This window comes from Molothrus ater (assembly GCF_012460135.2).
Source record: "Molothrus ater isolate BHLD 08-10-18 breed brown headed cowbird chromosome Z unlocalized genomic scaffold, BPBGC_Mater_1.1 matZ_random_MA36, whole genome shotgun sequence".
NCBI lineage: Eukaryota > Metazoa > Chordata > Aves > Passeriformes > Icteridae > Molothrus > Molothrus ater.
Window position 1 is genome coordinate 900,165 of NW_026530821.1, and position 21,732 is coordinate 921,896.

Consider the following 21,732-nt stretch of genomic DNA (forward strand, 5'->3'; position numbering starts at 1 on the left):
ATATACAGGTAATGCATACTGTACTATATGTAACCCAGCATGTACAAAAACCACAACTGTAGAAACACATCTACAAAAATTAGAAGACAAAATACAAGAAAACCACCAAAATCTCAGAAAGGAGATGAAAGAAAGCTTTCTCCAAATCTCAACAATACAAATCAGAAGTTCTAATACCAAACACAAACATCCCCCAGACAGGGAGAGAAAGTACACCCCACAAACTAAACTATAATTCTTCTTATGTAACAATAGAGAAAACATAAAGAAATAAGATTAAAAAAATCTACTACTGCTCTGGCACAGTGGGTACTTAAATTAAAAGAAAGGACTCAAAGAAAAAATTCCACCAAAAAAGAAACTCCAACAGCCCGTAAGCAAAATACCAAGTACAATAACGGTAACAACATATCCAATCCTCTTTAAAAAACCTCCCAAACATATAACCAAAAAAAAAAAAGAAGAATAACCAGGCTTAGAGGGGCCCTGCCTCTAGGCAGGTTGAGGCTAAGAAAAAATGTGGAAAAATAGACTGTGTAAATTCATTAGCCTAACACATCAGAACCACAAAAATATAAATCCTTAGTTAACACTAGTGCACAGTATACATGGCAATGGATGAGTACTTGACCTCTCATCAGGTGACTTTGGGAAGGAAAGGTGACCTCTTCTTCCGGCCAAGCTGTGCTCACTTGTTCCCCCAAGTCTGGCCATGGAGCTGTGGCACCCTGAGGGAGGGCATCCCCCGGGCAGGCAAGGGCACCCAGTGGACCGTGGGCACTGGAGGTGGTTGTGCAGAGACGGAGTCTGCGCTGCTGCCGCAGCTTGGAGAGGGCAGGGCCAGGGCTGGGGCAGCTTCTCCCAGTTACATGCCAGCTCTCAGGAGCCCCACAGGCACACGCCAGCTGCTGCTCCTTGCCCAGGATGCCACATGGCTCCGCAGGGCGCTGAAGGCAGGGCAGCGCAGGCCAGGCTGCGGCAGCGCTGCCCTGGTGTTCTCCACTGACGGCCTTTGGTTCCCTTTCCCTCAGCAGCAGCAGCAGCAGCAGGGAGTGGTGGCAGGGTCAGGAGGAGGAGGAGGTTAAACTTTCAATTTACTGTGGATATTGCATCCAATAAATATTCAGAAGCCAGGAAAATTTATGGGCTTCAGATTGCTAAGTTAGGTACATGATAGCTCTGGTAGTATGATATCTAAAAAGTCACATTAAAATATGATCCATCAGTTTAATTAAAATGAGGTCAAAAAATAACCAGGATTATTCTTTTATATTCTTTCTATCATTTATGTTACAAGGCATGAAGGGTGAAACAAACTCAAAATATATGAGGTTTTATGTTTCAGATGCAAAGAGGAGGCACAACTCAAAGTCTTGAAGCAGATGAAAGGCAAAATTCTTGCTCACTCAAAAAGGTCACTTACTGTCAGTCCTATGAAGAAAACTTCAGATTCAGAGTAACAGAGAGTCAAAGCCTGGGGGATGATGCCCTCTGGAAATACACACCTGCACTGAAGGTAGAGTGAGGATAACAGAAGCAGGTTCCTCTGTATCTCACCCTAACGTGAGGGATTACTGGGAGGGAGTGCAGCACAGAGAGGAAAATACAGGCTACAGGGCTCCATGTTGTGACAGCAGAGAGATGGATGTTTTTAGAAAGGAATTGCTTCTCTGAAGCCAGAGATTTATGGCCATAGAAAAAGACACCTGGAGGATTCCTTCATAAGATAGTGGCTAATTTAAGGTAGTGGTTAAATTAAAAAAAATCTTCCCTATGAAGAGACATCTAAAAAAAGGACAGCAACTGGCTTTTGAAATCAGTGTTGTGAAGGAGGTATTTCCTTAAAAACAGCATGGTTTTCTTTTTATCTTCAATAGAACATGAAAAGTCATAACTGTACTAGGAATGTATTTAATATTGATCTAATAATCTAAATATCTATTACAATTAAATCATATGGTAAGAAATAAACCTATTTTAGAGTTCTACTCTAAAGCACTTCGCTTTCCACTGTATGGAAAGACAAATATCTGTCATCTATTCCTATCTATCATTTACAAACTTCTCACTCTCCCTTCCTTGCATTTAGAACCTCCAGAAAATAGAGATCGCTAGAACTCTGCCTCTTTGAGAGGAATTACGGAGCAAACAAGCCTAAGGATAGAACTTCTGAGCAAGGAAGAAAATAGAGGATTCACTGCCAAAGTTATGTCTTGTCAAACATCCCTCCTTAGCCATACAAAGGAGCAGGGGAAGGGAAGATGTACTGGCGGCACGCACGAAGATCCCGGTGCGGGCGGCAGCGGGGAAGGGGCTCTGGGTGGGCCGAAAAGGAGGCGGGGGAGGAGTTTCAGGCTGCGAGCGCGGCTCGTCCCTGCCCCTGGAGCACGTCCCGCTGTCCCCGCCTGCAGAGCCGGTCGGCGGCGCCCCCGGCCCGGCGCTCCCGGGTGCGCGGCGGCGGCGGCGAAGGTGCCGCCCGCTCCGCCCGGAGTGCCAGCGGGTGAGGCTGCTGCGGCCCCGCCAGGCAGCCCAGAGCCACCGCCACCTCCCCATCCCGCGGCCATCCGCGGGCACCGCTCGGCTCCTGGCGGGGAAAGGCTTCAGCCGCTGCTGCATCCTGGCAGAGTGGTAGAGTGGAGGGAACTGGGGGCCGCAGGTGAGAATATCCAGTGCCAGTGAGTGCCAGTAAAAATGAGAATTTGGAATTTTCACATTTAACACCCTAAACTGCCAGTTACATCACTTCCTGTTACTTGTAGAACAGCAGCAGTGTCTGCTGTGGGAATCCATAAAAACCAGAGGGTTTTGGGAAGGTGGTAAAAAAGATAGGCCTCAGATGCAGCAGGAATTGTAAAGTGCTAAAACAGCAGAAAAAAGATATCTAAGCAGTAGAGAAGACGTGAGAAATAGAACAATAGAGCTGTGTAGTTTGCCTTTCTAAGTTGCAACAAGTTTATTTAGTATATATCTAGAAGGTTATGCTTATGAATAGAGCTTTATTCGTTGTCTCTTATAAACGAGCCATTGTGTTTGAGAATAGGCCACTATTGTTTTAACCAAAGCTACGTGTGCTTAAGGTGATTGGATAGAACTACTGTCAGTATGCTTTTGCTCTATGTAATTGGCTGAGACACATTTATGGTATGTTGTAACATTAAGTTTCTTTGCCCTGCTGCCTGACCAGCGAGCTGGTAGCATCTCTTCATTGCCATAACCCTGTAATGAGACTGATGCTGAAAATAAATAGCTCAGGACGCTGATCCCAGTGGCCCCGTCCCATTTGTGTCTGTATATAAACTGCCGGCGTCATCTGCTTATGGTGACTAGAAAGATAAATGTACTGGTGTTTGTGAAGGGCTCCTGGCGCTAAGAATGAGCACTGTGTCTGTAGGGATTGTATTCTAGGGTTTTTTAATGTTTTGGGGTTTCTTGCCTACTGAGTACTGTCCAGGTCATGTGAAGACACTGAATATTAAAAAAACAAAACAAACCAACAAACCATCAACCAAACAACTCCAAAACTAATCAGAATGGATACAGAAATGAGACTAAATTCCTGTTGGTCAGCTCTGCCAGTACTGATGATTAAAACAGAAATATTAATGGAATCGTGTTGAGATAGCACTCTGTGCAAATGGCAGTGACATATGAGGGATGAACGCTCTGCCAAGCAAAATATTGAAAAAATTCTAAATGACTGCTGAATACTGCTTTTAGAGATCTCTGTCAGTTGTATTTCATTATTATTTTAAGATTAACTTTTTGCATCTACTGTAAGCTACTTTTATCTTCAGAATAAAGTAGTTGGATGGCAGTAGGGTTTTTTATGCTTTAGTATTGTTTTGTAGAACAGCACTTCAAAATGTGCTTGTGCCAATAAATATTTTAATGATTTCTACTATTTATGTTTCTAAGCTCCAGCAGACAAGGCACATCATGCACTAAATGATTATTTCAGCCAATGATATCAGGTTTTGTTACATCCAACTAAATCCCCAAGTTTTGGAAGAAAAGTTAAAAGAAAGTAATGTCACCTCTCGCTAACTTAGCAGAAACTATTTCCATTTTACATTTATGGAAATAATTGTGCATCTACAATTGAAGAAAAAGGCTTTTTGTGCCTCTGCACAACAAAGACACCACAACTCAGTTATGACCAAAACACTGCTGGAAATTCCTGTCATAATCTTAATCAATACTACTGATAGAATGTAAATTACAGTTAACAGTTTTGACTAGAAACACAAAACACAACCTCCCAGTCAAATTCACAGGAATGAGAATAAGATTTATTAACTCACAGTAAAACATCTAGTTTGCATAGAAGAGATTGCTCCTTTACAAAAAAGGATAATTGGTAAATTAGCATGATCCTTTTAGCTGTATACATTCCTCATGTTCCACAGGAGCTTTGATGAATTATCCCCAGAAATTGGCTGCATCCAAGCTTGACTTAATGTTGTGCATATTTTCTCGACGTTGCTTGGTGTAAATATTTGCCTCCCCTTTTTGCAGCCGTTGCTTCAGAGCAGATTTCTGCTGCTTGGTCAGCTGACGCTTTATCTTCTGTTTCATCAGCTCCTACAAACAAACACGCATTTGTCATCGAAACTTCTTTAAATCATTTAGCAGTACGACATGACATGACATGATGTCGGAATTTTTTCAGAATTTTTTTTTCAGCATGAACATTCAAGACTCATGACGTTCACCTTAACTCTAGAAATGAACAGAGTTCTATCCTTGTAAGAAAATCATAAAACAATTCAACTGACTGAAAAAGGAGATTTTCTGCTATGGACAAGGTCTGCACGGAGTGCTGTGTGTGTGCTCTGATAATCTTCATTACAATAAATAGAATTTTAAATATTTTTATAATTTTGAAGTTAATCTTCAAGTGTGTTCCCCCCTGGGATGCTAAAGGACCCACACCTCTCAGTGCAGAACACAGGCCTTACACAAAAATGTAGAAGCTGATTATACTGCAGAATATTCCACGCCCAGCAGTAATTGTTAGGCTTGTGCTTGTTTCTTTAGCACCCTGGTTATTCTGAAGTTTAGATTACAAAAATATGACTGATTCTAACAGAAAACAACAACTCTGCAACACAAATGTGGCTAAGAGAGAAGGGGAATTAGTGATTTATAATTCCTCCTCCAGGTTTTCCCATTCCAACAAGCTGGAGTCGTTCTATGAAATCTCATCTGTTACTTGCACTGTGGCTCATTCTGAACTCTGCTCTCCATTGTGATGGCAGTATCTGCCCACAACAAAAACAAAGCCATGATTTTGCAGATTGTGGCATGGTCCCAGCTCAAGTTGCCACACTGATGCCAAGTGCACACTTGTGTATTTTTTCTTGGACAAAAAAGAGAAATCAAATTGTTTTCATCTATTTAATCATGGTGGAGTTGAATCTTGCTAGACACCTGCTAGAACAAATTCTGCAAGGCAGATACCCTTACAACATGTAATCTAATGTAAGTTCACCAAATTCTATTGCTGAACTGCAGCACTTGGTGTAAAGACCCATCAGTCTTTCCACCATCACATCCTACATGTGTCCCTAAATTCCTGATACCAAGTAGACGTATCACCTACTGCCTGCTCTGGGGTTGAAGAAAAGCACATTAAATTCTGCTGAAAATGTCCTGATTTATGTAATTCAGAAGGTCAAATTCAAATTGCCAAAGAGATCTCTGTTGAAGGTGAGTTCACAGAAATCTTTCAGAAAAGAATGTGAGAAATCTCTAAGAAGAGAGGTGAGAAAGGCAAAATTAAATCTAGACTCAAGTATCCACATTCAAAATAAAAATATTAATTGTGGCTAGCAACAGAAATGGATGAACTGATGCTGTTAGTGCATGACAATATATTAATATGAATTAGTTATTGGGTAAATGAGAGTTGTTAGTGTTGATATGGAGCTTCAGTGAGAGACCAAAAAGCAAAATATGAAGGAGAGTGCTGGAAAGCACTCCCTGTAAGCAGTTACAGCAGTATCAGTCCTAATTTAATGTGGGAATGGAGATACACACTGGAGAGGTAGATGGTAACTGTTTTTAAAGATGACTCATGCCAGAGAAGAATTTCAGAAATAGGGGCTAACAGTTATGTGCAATTTAGGATGGTCTGAGGGTAAACTAGATGACAACATAACAAAATAATATTTACTGGAGGAATGGTTGAAAAGCTCCCAACACTTCTGACTGATGTGATGCTCTTAGTCCTTGTCCTGGGCCCAGCAATGGGAACAATACACTCTTCATTACTGAAACACAAAAATCAATGTATTATTCCATGAGCAAGATAAACACACCTTTGGCTTTTATGAGCACCCTGTTTGAGTTTTCACTTTCTGGGCTACAACTTGAAAACTTGCAACAAAACATGCAAGTTTTAAACACTACATGTTTAAACAACCAGCTTAAACATTAACACTGGTTGTTCAAGACAGGCATTTTGTGAGAGGAGAATTTGTTGCACAACAGCCATGTAAGTATAGAGCACAAGAAGAGAAACCTCAGGGCACTAAAACACTTCAGATCCTGCACATTTTGACAGTATTTAACTGAAAAGCAAAAACAAATGAGGAGGAGTATGATCTCTGCATCCCCATACATGGTGGGCTGGCAAACTCAAGAAATATAACTTCACACACAAGGGGTTAGTGCAAAGGCAAGCAGGAATTTCTAAGTATGTCAGGAAAGGAATTAAAAGCTGGAACAACATACAGTACAATATACTTGAATTAAACACTCCAAGCAGCTTGTTCTTGATAACTTCAGCTGGGTGAGTAGCAGAACATTTGCCTTTGACACAAAGTATTCGAATTTTAAACTTCCTCAGGGAAGTTATTTAGAAGCAGTATTTTAACGTCAAGAACTCCTTCACTGTCAATATTAGCTGAAATGAAGAAAAAGGGGAAAAAATCCACCACAGAAAATAGGTTGGTCTTTGAAGTTCAAAACCTGTTTTCTCATTAGATAAATACAACAGAGGTGGACAACCACACCACCAACAGGAAGGGTATTTACTGGTATATTTTCAAAATAAATTTAATTTTTAGTCTTCAGTTTAAACAAGGGCAGCTGAAGAGCAGTCCTTCTAGAGCTACTTGACACTTAATACCCATTTTTGGGGCCAAGGAAAGGGCCAGACTTCTAGACAGTAAATGTGAATCTTTACCTGTAATGACTGAATTCCTCATTTAAAGCTGAATTGACCAGCTCAGGGCACTCCTCTTCATTCTCCTTAGCCTCACGGCACCCTCCTTGACCTGCCTGATCTTCCAGTTCAGCAGCATTTTCAGTTAGTCTTTTGCCCTTAAAAGAAGTAACTGCAGAACTCTCTGCATCTTCACTGGACTTCCAAGGCACAGCTGGCCCTTCATCTTCTTCCAAGGCTGAACTCAACTCTGCCATATTTAGTCTTTGTGTATTTTCCCTGCTTTTAGCTGTATCAGCCTCCTCCTCACTGCTGCTTGCAGCGCTGTCAGAGGCTCTGCTTTCAGAGAAATCACCCGCTTCACATGTGAAGTCTTCACTGTTCTGTTCATTTCTGCTGAAGAAGTTGAGGTCTTTCTCAGCATCCTCTGGAAGTTCTAACACCTCTGTATTGTCATCCTCATCAGAACCTGTAGGGTAAAGCAGTTCACCATCTTCCTGCATCTCCTTTGCATAGCCACTGGCAGCAATCTCTTTATCAAGAGAACATTCTCTCCTGTGGAAAAAAAAAAGTTTTCTTTTAATATGCTAAATTTAATAAGCCAAGTTACCAATATACTACATTTTGGGTTTAAAATGCTAACCAAGCTAGACTAAAATTACCCACTATTAACAAAAAAGATACACTGCTGAATCACACAAAATACATGATGGTGCTGAGCTTTAGGTGAAATACTAACTTAGAATGTAATCCAAGAGAAGAAAACTCCTCCAGAAGATGATAGCATCTCCATAACCTGCATTTATAGTGGTTTGGGGTTTTCTTTCAGGAAATTGTTCTACTTTAGCAGGAATAACATTTTGGCTTAAGTTCAAATCATGCTTAAGCAAACAGAATACTAAAGGGTCTGACATACAAAGGCTGATTAAAGTGTGGAACTCCTTAGGTAAAGTGCTCAGAATGAAATAAACCCGTTTTCATTGTAACAGTTTAGGTCTCTTTACAAAGTTTCAGTGTAAGTTTTGGTCTTAAAATGAGTGAAAAGTAATTTTACTTTTCAGAAGGATCAAAAGACTCTAGAAGTTTAAATGTAATAACCCCTAAGGAGGCAGCCACTCTATTTAAAAGCGTTTAAAATAATTTTGAAACAGAAATCCAAATTAATCTTCAATATATTAGATTATTTAACTGTTAATTAAAATCAAACAGGCTGATTCTGCATCACTGTTAAAATTTCCTGGACATTCACCATTTGGACCAAGCTTTCAGGTTGACCTCTCTTTCTTGGTTGCAGGAAGACAAGGCAGCACAGGATTTTAAAGCACACTTGGAAACCACTCACAGTAACTTTGAGGAAAACACAATAGTAATGAGAAAAATGTAACTTAAAATTATATAGTCGGGCCTATTTTTTTTATTTCTCCCACAGGCATCTCTCACAGGAATTCACTTTTCTCAGAATACCAACACTAGTGCCATAAGTAGAACTCAAATTCATCTGGTCATTTCTACCTGATGTCTTTGAAGGTTGGGAAGAGCTCACTCTCATAGTTGAAGCGTTTCTTGAAGAACTCCTTAATACAGTTAACATCTCTGTTAAAATACCTGTAAAAAAACACAGAATTGTACAAACAAAAAATCAGTGAAGTCTGTTGCAACAAGAAGCATTTACCCTACATGGTTTTATTTGAAAATTATTTCCATTAGTAATCTCAAGTCAAAAGGCTAGGAAGAGAAACTGGATACAGTTCATTTCTGTATCCAGAGTGTCACTTAACCAAACACTATTATCTCTGAGAAGCAATTAATCACATATTTATTCTGCAGAGACATTTCTACTCATTCTTTGTTTGGAACATTACTTGTGCTGCATCACAGCACTCACAGAAAAAGATTCAGGAGAAGACTTATGGAAACAAGTCATGGTTGACTGTTTGCTTTCATCAGCATTTGTCAGATTCACCTGGAAAACATCTTTGGATCTAAACTTACCATTCAGCATTTGCATGAGATGTTGACATCATCTGAGGGAAATCAATCAAAGTGGCATGGTCGTTATTATCCAAGATGAGATTAAACTCATTGAAATCCCCATGGATCAGACCATGATTGGCAAGTTTTACAATCAGGTCCATTAATTCACTGTAGACAGCAGCTGGATCTTCAATTTGGCGCACCTGGCACCTGTAAAGTTAAGTAAAATTAAATAATCTCAACCTTGAAAGACTTCATTTAAAAATACAGATGAAGTATATGAAATACATTTGACAGAATGCCAGAGTAATTCAAATTAAAAGGGCCCTCAGGTCTCTGGTCCAGCATTCTCCTGAAAGAGAGAGACCAGACCAGACTGCTCAGGTCTCTGTCTAGTTGGGATAGAAAACTTCTGGGAATGGAGATAGACAGTGAAACCTTCCCAAGCAACTTGTGCCACTGCCTCTCTGTCTTTTAGAGGAGAAAATACCTCCTTATATCCAGGCTAAACCTCACCTGAACTCACTCACTGTCTCCCACTGAGCACTGCTGTCATAATGCATTATGTAAATAATGGACCAGCAAACTTTTATGTTTTTCCTGTTTTAGGTAATCTTATCATGTCAGTAGGAGCTAAATTTTTTTACGCTGAAATTCAAATGGCTCGTGGCATTTTCTTATACAAAATCAGATTTTCTAGATTATGTTAGGAAAAGAAGAAAAATTAAATTTCCACTGCAGACTGCCACAAGGAACTTTAAGCGTTCTGTTTACACAATGGATGTGGAATTATTTAACAAATGAGGGTGGGAAGTCTTTTCCACATTATTTTTCAACTGCTTTACTTTGGAATTATTTCCCTTTTGATTAAACTTAAGATCTTGAATCCTATACAACACAATGGACTGGTTTGTTCTGTAACTAGAAACTTTAAATCTCTGGATTAGACCTGGTTATTGTATGAAAGAGACAGGTTTTGGTTTTGAATGCTTTTGCATTCAAATCCAAACCAACCCTTAACCTACAAACCTCAATAATATTTAATGTTTCTAGAGGTTGAAAAGCTCAAGCAAAATAATCCTTCTCAAAGATGCAAAACCAGATTATACATGGTAGTCTGTTATAAACAGTGCAGAACTGAGTTACAAACTCACCTGTATTAACAGAGCAAGGATCACAAAGTGGAGCTCAGAACATGAGGGATATTAATACTCTATATACAAAGTAACATACAGAATGTGCAATTTCTCTGTAGAAAACAAGAAAAAACCCTAACCCTGTTACTTTTTCTAAGGTTGCCAGGGTCTCTGTAACACAGAGAATTCAAGCTTTCATTACTTACAAAGGATATCCATCAACAAGTTCCATAACAACTGCATGCCTGTTGTAGTCTATGGGCTTTGGAACAGGAAATTCTCTGTCGTGCAAAGCCTGGAAAGAGACAACACAGTGAAAAATTAAAATTAAATTGTTAGGGAAACATTACACATATTGACAAACCCACACCTAAGGTAAGCTGTACATATCACTGTGATAGCAGTATATATTGCCCAAATCACATGCCTAGGAAGGAAAACAGCCTCACAGCCACTGGACTTCCCACTGCAAAGACAATAAAATTCAGGAGTTTAGACACTGAGTGCACTGCCTACAGTTTAATTATCATGCATCTAGAAGAAAATCACAACAAACTGGAGAAATGACACAACCTCACCTGGTACATTAGCCTGTGGAATCAGTAACAGAAATAGGAAATGGGGTTCTTGGCATTAGAAAAGAATTCCACACTAAGCTGCTGCCGATACACTCCTGCCTGATTAGCCAATCTATACTCAGTTGCTGTAAACACAAGCATGTGTTTGTTTGTGGATGTGAACACAAGTTCATTCCTAAACAGTAATAATCGGCTTTATACCACACTAAGATTAACCAAAGATAAGTCATAATATTTTCAAGCTCTCCTGATTGCATTTTCTAGCACAAATTTAGTCATTCATTGGATCCACTCAACTTTTTTACGGGTTCATTCTGTTTTTACTCATTCTGTTGTTACCAGTGAACTTTTCTAGAGAGTCCTAAGTTAAAGCAACATAAATACAGTTTTTGTTACTTAAGTATTTCTTCTTTTCAGCACTCAATTAAACCTCCCCCAGTCCTCTGCTCAGGGAACCTGACCCCCACAATAACATTCCTACAAGTTCTGACCACATAAGGTTTTACCAGCCGGACCACCTGGACAGAGCATCTAAATGATGGTGTTAGTTCTTTCTCTCTCTGTGGAGGCCACTGAGACAATTAATCACAGTTCTTTATTTACAAGAACAAGAAAATAATTTCATGTAAGTATTACTCTTGAATAACACAAAAGGAGAAACGAAAATTAGGTTTTTATGAGTAATTAGTTTTCAGCTATCATCTTTCATCACTATACAGTACCTGTGGTTTTTTGAAGCAGGTAAAAAAACACAGAAATCAGGATTAGCAGTAAAATTAAATCTTTTCTCACAGCACAGAACTAAGTGTGCCTTTTTAGATCAAAACACTAGTTTTGATCTGAAAGATTTCCCTCAACAGCACAGCAACACGTGAAAGCTTGGTAAAATAAAAACCAGGTTGATTTTAAGAAACGACAACTGCTTCCTAGTTTATGCAATAAATTTTGAAGGAAAAACTGCAGAACTGGTGATATATAGATTATCTATCCATAAATAACATCATTAATTTGAAATTCTCTCATGATACCTGAATCTGTTCCATGTGATTTCAATGGCAAAGCTTAATTTTGGCACTGGGAAATGTACAAAGCATGTTGCATTGAAACTTTCTGAAATGTATACTTTAGGTCCATTAGGGGAGAGATAAAAATGAAGCATAAATCCTGCCAGTACTGTGAACACAAAGTGATCAAAAGACAGCCTGAGAAGCATCTTGTAGCCTGTCCTACCATTGCTGGCTCTGTGTGAGTGGCCACTTACCTTCATGTAGGCAAACTCCTTCATTGCCGCTATCCGGGACAAGTACAGCCAGGACATTTTGTGCCTGTGCTTGTGGTAGTCACGTTTGTTTTTCAGGTTGCGAAAGGAGGTTCTCCCCAGACGGTGCAATTTCAGTGCAAACTGTTGCTCCTCTTCATTGGCAACAATATAAATATCTAGAAAATATGTCACAGCACAGATCTAAGAAATTACTCATATCTAACAAGCCAGATGAAAAAGTGCAGCAAAAGATTGTTACCTCACTCCTCACCCTTTCTGACCCACAAGTTTTAGCAAAGGCAGCTAATTACACAATGTGTATCCAAAGTTTGAACACGAAGAAATTACTGTTAAAAGAGTTCATGGTACTCCAGTAGAAGAAATGCTGATGGGATCTGAAGTATCTTTCAGTGCTCTGGTGCTTTTAACTACATCCTGGAAGAGCTTTTCCTTCCTGAGCAACGGACAGACAACCCAAGGGACCAGACTCTTAATTTAGTGTTAACAAATACCCTAAACTTCATTTCTAGTATTTGTCCCAAATAATCCCCTTCTCCAATTACAAAAGTCACATTCTGTGTCAAACTACATGAACATGCAGGAACCAAGATAGTGTTCCAATAGTTTTGAGCCTATTTTACTTTACTACCTTATCTTTAAGTGGGATGAAAAAGCTGAAATTATCTTTTTGTTAAATGGTTTGAAACTTTTCACAAAGCACAACACAAGCAGCACCTGCCTGCAAAGTACCTTTTTAAATAATGAACTAAGAAATGAACAAATTGGGCAAAATGCAATTACGCTGTTGTAAAAAAAAATATTCAAATGCAGCCAGAAGCCTCACAGAGCACTTGAACAAGCTCTGTTCAAATACATCTTGGTGTTTGACAGATTAACTGATCTGCCTATCCAGAGGAAAACTCCCCTAGTTTCTAGCAAAATATTTGCAGTATTACAGATATGTTTGCTTTAAAAAATTAAAATAAAATGTTATTTGACTTTACCTGATTCTTTGCCAACACCCATCTGGTTCCCCACAGAACTGATGACTTGTCGGGAAGAGAGAGTTTTCAGAGCCAGGTAATCATATCCTGCATTAGTTAACCGATAACCCTGGACAGCTGGGTAAAAATAAAACACATTTCACTCCTTGTTATGCACACATACTATTTAAAATAAATCTCAATTTAGTCTTGTTTCTTGCAGTACACAGCACCCAAGTAATATTTCACCCCTTGGCTCTTACCAACCCCATTTGACTGAATGGTGAAAACGTTTAAATTGGATTGGAGCAACCCTCAATCCTCGGAAGAACTGGGAGGGAGAACACAGACATCCCCACTGTGTTTGCAGGGCCAGATCCAACTAAAAGGCTGAAGGGAATAGGGAAAGGCCTGCACCACCTTATCAGATGTTAGATAACAAATACTGCTTTAGCAGCTATTCCTGAGGCAGTGAAATGTCCAAGGATTGTGCAGTCTGTTCCAGAACTGTGAGGATATCACTCACTTGGATTGACTCCTACACACACTTGAACACTGCTTCAAGTGATGATTCTTTTTACCTTATCCTGAGCAAAAAAGAAAGTTAACTCTTCATCTTTTTTCTGTCTCTTACTTCTAAAGATACAAGCAGACACAGCATCTGGTGCTGCACAAACCCACACTTCCAGGCAAGAATGCAAGAGAAGGCAAAGCAAACACTCTGGGCACTCCTACATCCCAACCTGCTGGGCAGGTGCCACTGTGGAGGCACTGGGGACAAGATAAGAAGGGGAGTCCAACAAAAATTCAAACTTACTTTTAGTTCGTTCGTAAGCCAGAAGTTTGTGCTTCGCCAGCTCTCTCAAAATTTTATTACAGCCACCGTGTTTAAGGCTGGCAATGGAAGCAATTAAGCTAGCAGGAACTATTTCATGGTTCTTCATGCCCATTTCCACCTAAAAGAGTAATTAAAAACAGATTTGTCAGCACTGTGTTGAAGTACAATGAAATACAGATCCTGCTCAAGAGTAAGATCTCTTTTCAAATAGGCAATTTTTAAAGACTACAGATTTTAAGACTTAACTTTCTACGTTTTAAGCCTTAACAAACCTTTCCACTTGCTTCACTGCTCCTTGGCAGCCTATGTACAACCCACCGAGGGAAGTTCTTCAGTGCCAGCCACGACACGAGGGGCTAATCAGATCTCAGTCCCAGTCACAGGGAGCAGCGAGAGCAGAAACGCTGGGATGCTGCCTCGCCGTGATGGGTCTGCGACCAGCCGGGCATCCCCAGGGACATCCATGGCATCCCCAGAGAACCCCCAAGCATCCCCAAGAACTCCCTGTGCCTCCCGATTCCCCCCAGCCGGGCGGCCGAAGGAGACACCGGCCCGAAGCGGGCCCTCCCCACAAGAGGCCAGCACGGAGCCCCAGAGGAGGCACCACAGGCCCGCCCCGGCCCGGCCCGGCCCGCTCACCGCGGTCAGCACCCTGAAGTGCTCCCGGGACAGGTACCGCAGCATTACTACGTTCAGCTTCCCCATGGCCGCAGCGGCAGAGGTGCAGGGATGGGGAAAAGAGGAAAAGAAGGAAAAAGATCAGGAAAAGGATGAGGAGAAAGATGCGGCGGAAAAGGATCGGGAGCACGGGCCGCGCATGCGCAACAGCGCCTGGTCAGGTCCTGGCAGCCGCGCGCGCTGCCGCGCTCCGCCGGGTCCCGCCGCGCTCCGCCCGCCACCGAGCCGGGAACCCGACCCGAAACGCAGAGAAACTCTGCTCCGAGCTCGGCGGGACTCCCTTCCGTGCCTCCCTGCCGAGGGGGTGTGTTTTGGGACGCCCGTGCAGCTGCCAGGACCTGTTCCCGTGGAGCGCTTCCCGCTTGTCACGTGACGCTGTGGGACTGTATGCCGGGAGCGGCGGGGTCGGTGTGGCTGGGAAAGAGCTCTCTTCGCCGGGGGATAACCCGGTGTTGCCAACCTATTTAAACACAAATCCAGACGTTTTGGCAAGCTAATGCAACGAAAAGCTCTTTGGTCTTCATTTACACTTCAGAGCGAATATTTCACTAGAAGAAAGTGAAGAACGTTCATGTTCCATCACTTAGAACCCTGTAAAAGCAAGTTCTAAATGCCAAAATATCAACACTTGTTGCAGTTTCCTTCACGTTAACATACTAGAACATCATCTGGCATATTTCTTGCTCTCTCATTTTTATTTTCTTCTTTTTCCTCCACTGTTGTAGGTATGAAAATAAGGCGAGATCATTTTCATTTCTCTCAGCCAGCCATCTGTGTTCGGCTGTTACCTTCAAAAAAGAAAAAAACAAACAAACAAAAACATTCCAAAGAGGAGAAGACAGCCCCATCAGGTGCACATATTGTGAACAAAGACCCATATTTACGATCTGTGATCTCTGACTCTTACATCCCTTGTAGACTGTATGTTTGCTCATTAAATTTCCATCCTTTATTGTGGTCTGTAAATTTTAGACACTCTATAATTGCTACAGATTAAAGACAAAGTTAATTTTATCTGTCTGTCTTTGTTTTCGTCTACTGCTAATGCCATGGTCAGGACTCTCAGATGAGTCCATTTCATGGACACACAACAGGAAATAGGCTGAACTGCATCCTCCAAAGTACTTTGATTTTGGCCCAATTCCTCATCCAGCTGACACAAAACAAGCATTACCCTTTTCCAGGCACACCTAGCAGCAAATGAAGACCATTTTTTTTTTCTACTCTTTACTGGTTTTGGGGGTTTTTTTAAGAATCCTTGGCTTTTCTGCCTTGCTCTGATTCTAGACCATGAACTGAAAAGATCCCGTCACTGATTCTGGAGCAGATTTTGCCACCTGGTTAGCAGGGGAAGAAAGAAGAGAAACTTCCAGCTTCAGGAGACAGGGAAATGAAGACTTGGGGGTTGGTGTCCTTGTCCAGCTTTCCATTATGAATTTATGACTTTTGTCTATATTTTCTTTTATAATCTGGCTGCCTAACTAGAACCAGTTAGTAAATTCTGTGTTCCTCATATTTCACTGTTCCATTTGCCAACAGAAGTAAAAAGAGCCCCAAAGAATCCACAATTGTGTAGATATAAATTATTCTCCAGGGATCTGTCTTTTTCTAAGGGTGTGAAATCTCCAGGAAGAGGAGATACAATCATTAGTGTCAGACTTACTGACAGGATTCTAGAAATAGAAAATGCTATGCGAAATACCTACCTTTTTCTGCTTCAGAATTTCATGAAGATTTGTTTTGCTTTCTGTGACTGTACTTTTGGAAAGATTAAAATATAAACTGCTCTTTTATCTACAAGAATTTCTGTATGAACTCGTGAGAAAAAAACCTGAACACCAAAAAAGCAAACAGCTAAAAGCAGACAGCTGATCTCCAGAGACAAGAATTAAATGGTTACTTTTTCCTTTAAATAGAAACTGTCTGGGTGCTTAAGGAGAATGTATCCCTGATCCACAACTCAGGGATGTAAAGTTGTAAAGTCTGGTGGCATGTTCCACAAATTCATGGATTACTTAGGCAACACTATACTGCAATTATGCAGTGTTCTGGTGTTTTCAACTGAAAGTAAATATAAGGAAAAGCAGAAGTAAACTCAACTGAATTGTGTGTTATAAAACCCACCAAACTTCATATTCTGGAAAGAAATCATAAATTTTGACTTTGTTGAGTGTTTCATTCAATGAGAGCTCTTGTTGACATATGGTAAGATATGAAACAGGTCAATTGAACAAATTTTCATATTTTGTTTGTTTTTTCCGTTTGAGAAAGGGAAATGGAAAGATCAGAGCATCCTGAAGGCTAGCACAGACTAATCCTCACCAGTCCTGCTGGCAACACCTTCAATTGTTTTGACAGCCAGATCTGGGCCAGCCAGGAACAATACAAAGAAATCCAGGCAGGCAGACAGCTACAGTGCCATTCATCAGTCCTGGAAAAAGCATTCCAGAGCTTGGCATCTGTGCTCCAGTGCTTGCCAAGCACATCCCCAGAGTTGCCACACAGGCATTGGCTTTCACAGCGGCGAAACAGAAGGAAAGCAGAAGATATCTGTGAGCCACAGTGTGAGCAGTTGGGAAGCACACTGCCATGGTCCTGAGAATCAGAAAGGTAAAAGCTGTGAAAGTCATGCGCTGGGGTAAGGACAGTTTAATAGGAGAAGTAAAGGCTGCACACACAAGCAAAGCAAAATAAGGAATTAATACCCTGCTCCCCATGGCCAGGCTGGTGTTCAGCACCTCCAGCAGAGCAGGGTCCCACTGCACATCTCAGTGACTTGGAAGGACAAATGCCATCACTCCACATGTCCCCTGCTTCCTTCTTCCCCCATTTTTTTATACACTGAGCCTAATGCCATATGGTCTGGAATATCCCTTGGGTCAGTTTGGGTCACCTGTCCTGGCTGTGTCCCCTTCCATGTACCCCCAATCCCCTCACCTGTGTGGCAGGAAGAATAATAGGAAAGGCCTTGGCTTTGTGCAAGCCCTGCTTAGCAATAGCAAAACCATCTCTGTATTATCAGCCCTGAGTTCAGCACAGGTCAAAAATACAGCCCCATAACAGCCCCTGGGAACAAAATTAACTCCACCTCAGCCAAAACCAGTACAGAGGTGCAGAGCAGAAACTGTGGAAATGGCCCCCTTGTTGATCCTCACTGGATCCTGTCACTGCCCAGCAGCAGGGCAAGGGCAAGGGGCAGCTGGCAGTGCCCACACTGCATCTCACAAGAACTGGTCGGCAGGGAAAAAAGAGCAGAACAGCAACAGCCAAACTTGAGCACAGCTCAGTGAACCTTTATTACTGAAACTCACAGATCTCACCCCAGCCAGAAGGCTCTGCTGCTGCCCTGCAGCACCAGCCAGGCACAGGGATGCTGCGTGGGGGGACTCACTGCTGCCAGATGATTTTCAGGTTCGGGGGCAGCTCTGCAGCCGCGAGTTCATCGATCTTGCTGCCGTCCCTCACAGGGGTGCGGTAGAAGCCCAGCACGTCCCCGGCACGGCGCATGCAGTGCAGTTGCGAGTTGGGGACAGCGTGTCCCAGTTCCGCCGCCAGCCGGGCCAGCAGGCGGTGCTTCAGCCGCTTATCCTGCAGCGGAGCCTGCTGCCAGTCCTCGGGAACAGAGGGCCCGAAGACCTCCCTGACGTGGGACTCGAGGCAGCTCTGCAGGTCCTCAGGCGGGACGTAGCTCTGGCAGCGGGGCAGGGGGTGCATCAGGCTGGGCTCGCTCCTCTCCTTCTCAGGAACTGCTCCGTCTGCTTCCACTTCTCTTTCCTCCTTCCTGCTGGCACCAGAACACATTCTCAGTCTCTGGCTACTCAAGACAGAGTCAGAGCATTTTTGTATTCGTTGTGTTTTAAACCACTCAATCCAGACATTCTACACATCCCATGGACTCATCAGGTCTGATGGCCAGAAGTGCACAGGCCTTCCCCAAGTGCTGCTCCCCACACAGGCTGCCTCCGCAGAGCAATCATCCACCCACCTTCTATCATGGGTCTGAGTGAAAACAGCATTTTAATAAGATTAGTTACTTCTTTTCTGTTACAGCTCCGTTTTCTAAAATTTGCTGTGAATAAAAAGCATATCAGAAAATAACCACTACTACAGAAGAAAATCAGTGTCCATATGTAAAAAAAAAAAATCATTACTAGTTTTTAAGTAAAAAATTTTGCTTTCTCATATGCCCCAATGCAGTCAACAACCCATGCGCGGTTTCACGCAAAATGTTACAGAGGAACTGTTTTTCATTCCCGCGAAATCCCTCTCTTCCCACTCTTAACAAAAGCAGTAACAGCTCCAGCCCTGCACCACTGCACCCCCACCAGCAGTGCACCTCGGTGGGCGCTGCTTGCCCAGAGAACCTGTGGAGTCTCCTTCCCTAAGGACATTCCAAAGCCATGGACAAACCCTGAGGGCTTTGCTCAGGCGGTGCCGGGCTAAATGACCTCCAGAGAGCCACGGCCCGGTGCAGGCCCAACATGCGGACAAGGCCAGAAGCCACCCCCGGAAGCCACCCTGTGCCTTGCGGGTACCTGCGGCCGCCCCACAGCGCCCTGAGCCCCGCGGGGCCGAGCCCCGGCCTCTGTCGTGCAACCACCCGCAGCACCCCCAGCGCCGCCATGCTGGGGGCGCGCCGGGCGCCTTCCGTGGCCACCGCGAGTGATGCATTTCTGCCGCGCCCCGCAGAGCCTCATGGGAAATGTAGTCCGTCCCCTGAGCCAGCCCCCTCGCTGGGAAACGCAATGTGTGGAAATTTCTTTAGGAAAAGGCGTTCTTTGCTGTTTGGTCTTTGTGTGCTTGCAGGCCTAATCGACAAACAGGGAGATTCAATCAAGCAGACAACAAGCTGGAAGAGATGCCCGGGTGTTGAAAATTTTCAGAACGACAGAATATGCTGAATTGTAAGGGACCCATCAGGACCATTGAGTCCCACTCCTGGCCTGCCCAGCACCATTCCCAAAAGTCACACCATGTGCCCGAGGGTATCGTCCAAATGCTTCTTGAGCTCTGTCAAGAGCTGGTGCCATTTCGGTGACTTCCTAAGTGTTACACTGCTTTTCCTCACTGGAAAATCTAGCATGGAAACATATTTTCCAGATGGTATATGGAAAAGCAAAACGTGATGCTACAGTATCAGGCTTAATGAAGGAGCAAGTTCTGATGTCCTGTAACAAAATGTGCATGTGAAAATCATGGTTGTCAGACCAAAGGCCCACATTGAGGTGCACAGCTGCAAGACAAATTTTTCCCCAAAATTCCACATACTGAACCATATTGCAATGACATGCAAACGTCTCTGTTGTGATGCCTGAAAGAGAGGCTGGAAATAAAAGCACATAGACCGGTGTCTATAGAGCAGGTATTTGTTTATTGCAGTGCTGGAGGTGAGGGGGATTTCTCCTCCTAACTCACCCACCTGTGTCAAGTGCTGTGGTATATTTATACAGTAACTATTGCTTAGTGTTACTGTGTCACTAAAACATCATCACATACATGCCAGAACTAATTGACACAGTGTGATCTCAGGGTTCTAAATAGTTGTTTTGCACTGTGCTTGCACCTCCCCAATTCAGAGGTCATCGGGGGTCTTTGATGAAGGCTTCCAAAGTCTTCTTTCCATCTGAACTTTTCGGCTTTGTCTTTGGAGCATGCACAGTTATGCTGTTCCTTGGTCTGTCTGGTCTTAACTGGCCTAAATTCTTTGTTTTGTGGCTAATTGACTTTGCACTTTCCAATTTTTCATTAGTACTAAACTTGTCTATCTCTGAAACTATCCACGTGGTGAGGTTTTTTTCCTTTTTTTTTTTTAGTCCATTCAGCATTAAGCAACTAGTTAACCATATACTAGCCATTATATGGTATAAAAAGTTATTTATATCTGGTTGTATAGATACAAAAGTTATGACTCAGGTTATATAGGTATAAAAAGCTGTGATTCATGTTATATAGGTATCAGGTGATATAGATATATAAAAGTCATGATTTAGGTTATATTGATAGCAGGTTATATGGGTATCTTATAACTCAAGCTAAATAAGCATCTTGTAACTTTGATCTAAGTTATAAAGGCATCAGTTGCTCAGCAGAATTTTTTAGTGAAAAATACTGATGCTGTATAAATGGTGTATCAGGATTGCAGTTTATATGAATACACACTACAATCATTCACCAACTCTAGGGCTATAGGTTTGATTATTTGCTTTAATTTCTTTCTCCCCATCCTGCAGGCCAGTACTCCTGGAGGGAAGTATAGCACCAGGACTGCTGGACAAGCGTCATACCCTCAGGAACATGACTCTGCAATCTTGGACATTGGCACGTTTTTACTAGAGAGACCCAGTGTTTGCCTGCAGAATGACATCATTTCTCCATTTGTTTGGCTGCTGCAGTGACCCTTTGGCCTTGACAAGGACAGGCGAAACCCTGATTTCTCTCTCCACAACACTGTCTTCCTTCTTGAGCCTCTCTTGTGCAGCTGCATGGCAAGGCCAGTGCTTGTAGGAAGCCTGAGGAGCCTGCCAGGCTGCCAGTCAGCAGAGAAACCTCTGAAGGAGCTGACAGTGCAGTCCAGTCAAAGGCCTTGTGCTTCTGCTCCTCTGTTTTCCTCCATGCTGCCCCTCCTGATCCGTGGGGTTTTTTGCTGAAGGAAGCTGTGGCACATGACATGGACATAAAGCCTTCCCTGCTTTACAGTGTTTGCTTTACATTCCATTTCTCCCATCCTAACAGAGAGACAAACCCCATGGTGTATTAAAGTTTCTCCACCACAACAGAAGCGTCTAATATATAGATTAAAAATATTTTAAATTAAATATCTTATCTAAGACCCTCTTGAGACCAAGAAGGTGCTGTAATGGTGGTCTTCTTCCTCAAAGTCAGAGTCAGTTTGAGTCCTTTTGTTCCTGCTTTGGTTAGAAGCTGATATAGGAAGGAAGTTCTTGGAAGAGTTTTATTTTTGATGTCATCTGCAATATGGCCTCACAGGCTATTAGAGAAAATCTATAGGAGTCTTCTTGAAAAAAAAACTGTGTCAGACATTTAGATACACTTTAAATAATCCCCTGAAGCCCACCTTGCTTCAGAAGTATATAAATGTATTTCCAGGTGGATAAT

The 21,732-nt window shown here is 42.3% G+C and overlaps 2 protein-coding genes across 3 annotated transcripts; both read right to left on the reverse strand.

The window, feature by feature from the left end:
* Positions 1-4,267: 4,267 nt before the first annotated feature.
* On the reverse strand, positions 4,268-14,758 carry RIOK2 (RIO kinase 2). Its single transcript, XM_036403611.2, has 10 exons — positions 14,578-14,758; positions 13,918-14,056; positions 13,122-13,238; positions 12,118-12,293; positions 10,485-10,573; positions 9,161-9,352; positions 8,681-8,773; positions 7,190-7,723; positions 6,176-6,272; positions 4,268-4,581 (listed from the first exon to the last, which is right to left on the reverse strand). The coding sequence occupies exons 1-10, from the start codon at positions 14,641-14,643 to the stop codon at positions 4,420-4,422; spliced, it is 1,665 nt and encodes a 554-aa protein (XP_036259504.1). The 5' UTR covers positions 14,644-14,758; the 3' UTR covers positions 4,268-4,419.
* Positions 14,759-17,888: 3,130 nt separating this feature from the next.
* Positions 17,889-19,278, reverse strand: LOC118699276 (39S ribosomal protein L50, mitochondrial-like). 2 transcript variants are annotated; one of them, XM_036403182.2, is made up of 2 exons: positions 19,152-19,278; positions 17,889-18,397 (listed from the first exon to the last, which is right to left on the reverse strand). In XM_036403182.2, the coding sequence occupies exons 1-2, from the start codon at positions 19,238-19,240 to the stop codon at positions 18,004-18,006; spliced, it is 483 nt and encodes a 160-aa protein (XP_036259075.1). In that variant the 5' UTR covers positions 19,241-19,278; the 3' UTR covers positions 17,889-18,003. The 2 variants fall into 2 exon arrangements, with proteins under 2 accessions (XP_036259075.1, XP_036259074.1); XM_036403181.2 differs by having other exon boundaries at positions 17,889-18,400.
* Between the last annotated feature and the right edge of the window lie 2,454 nt (positions 19,279-21,732).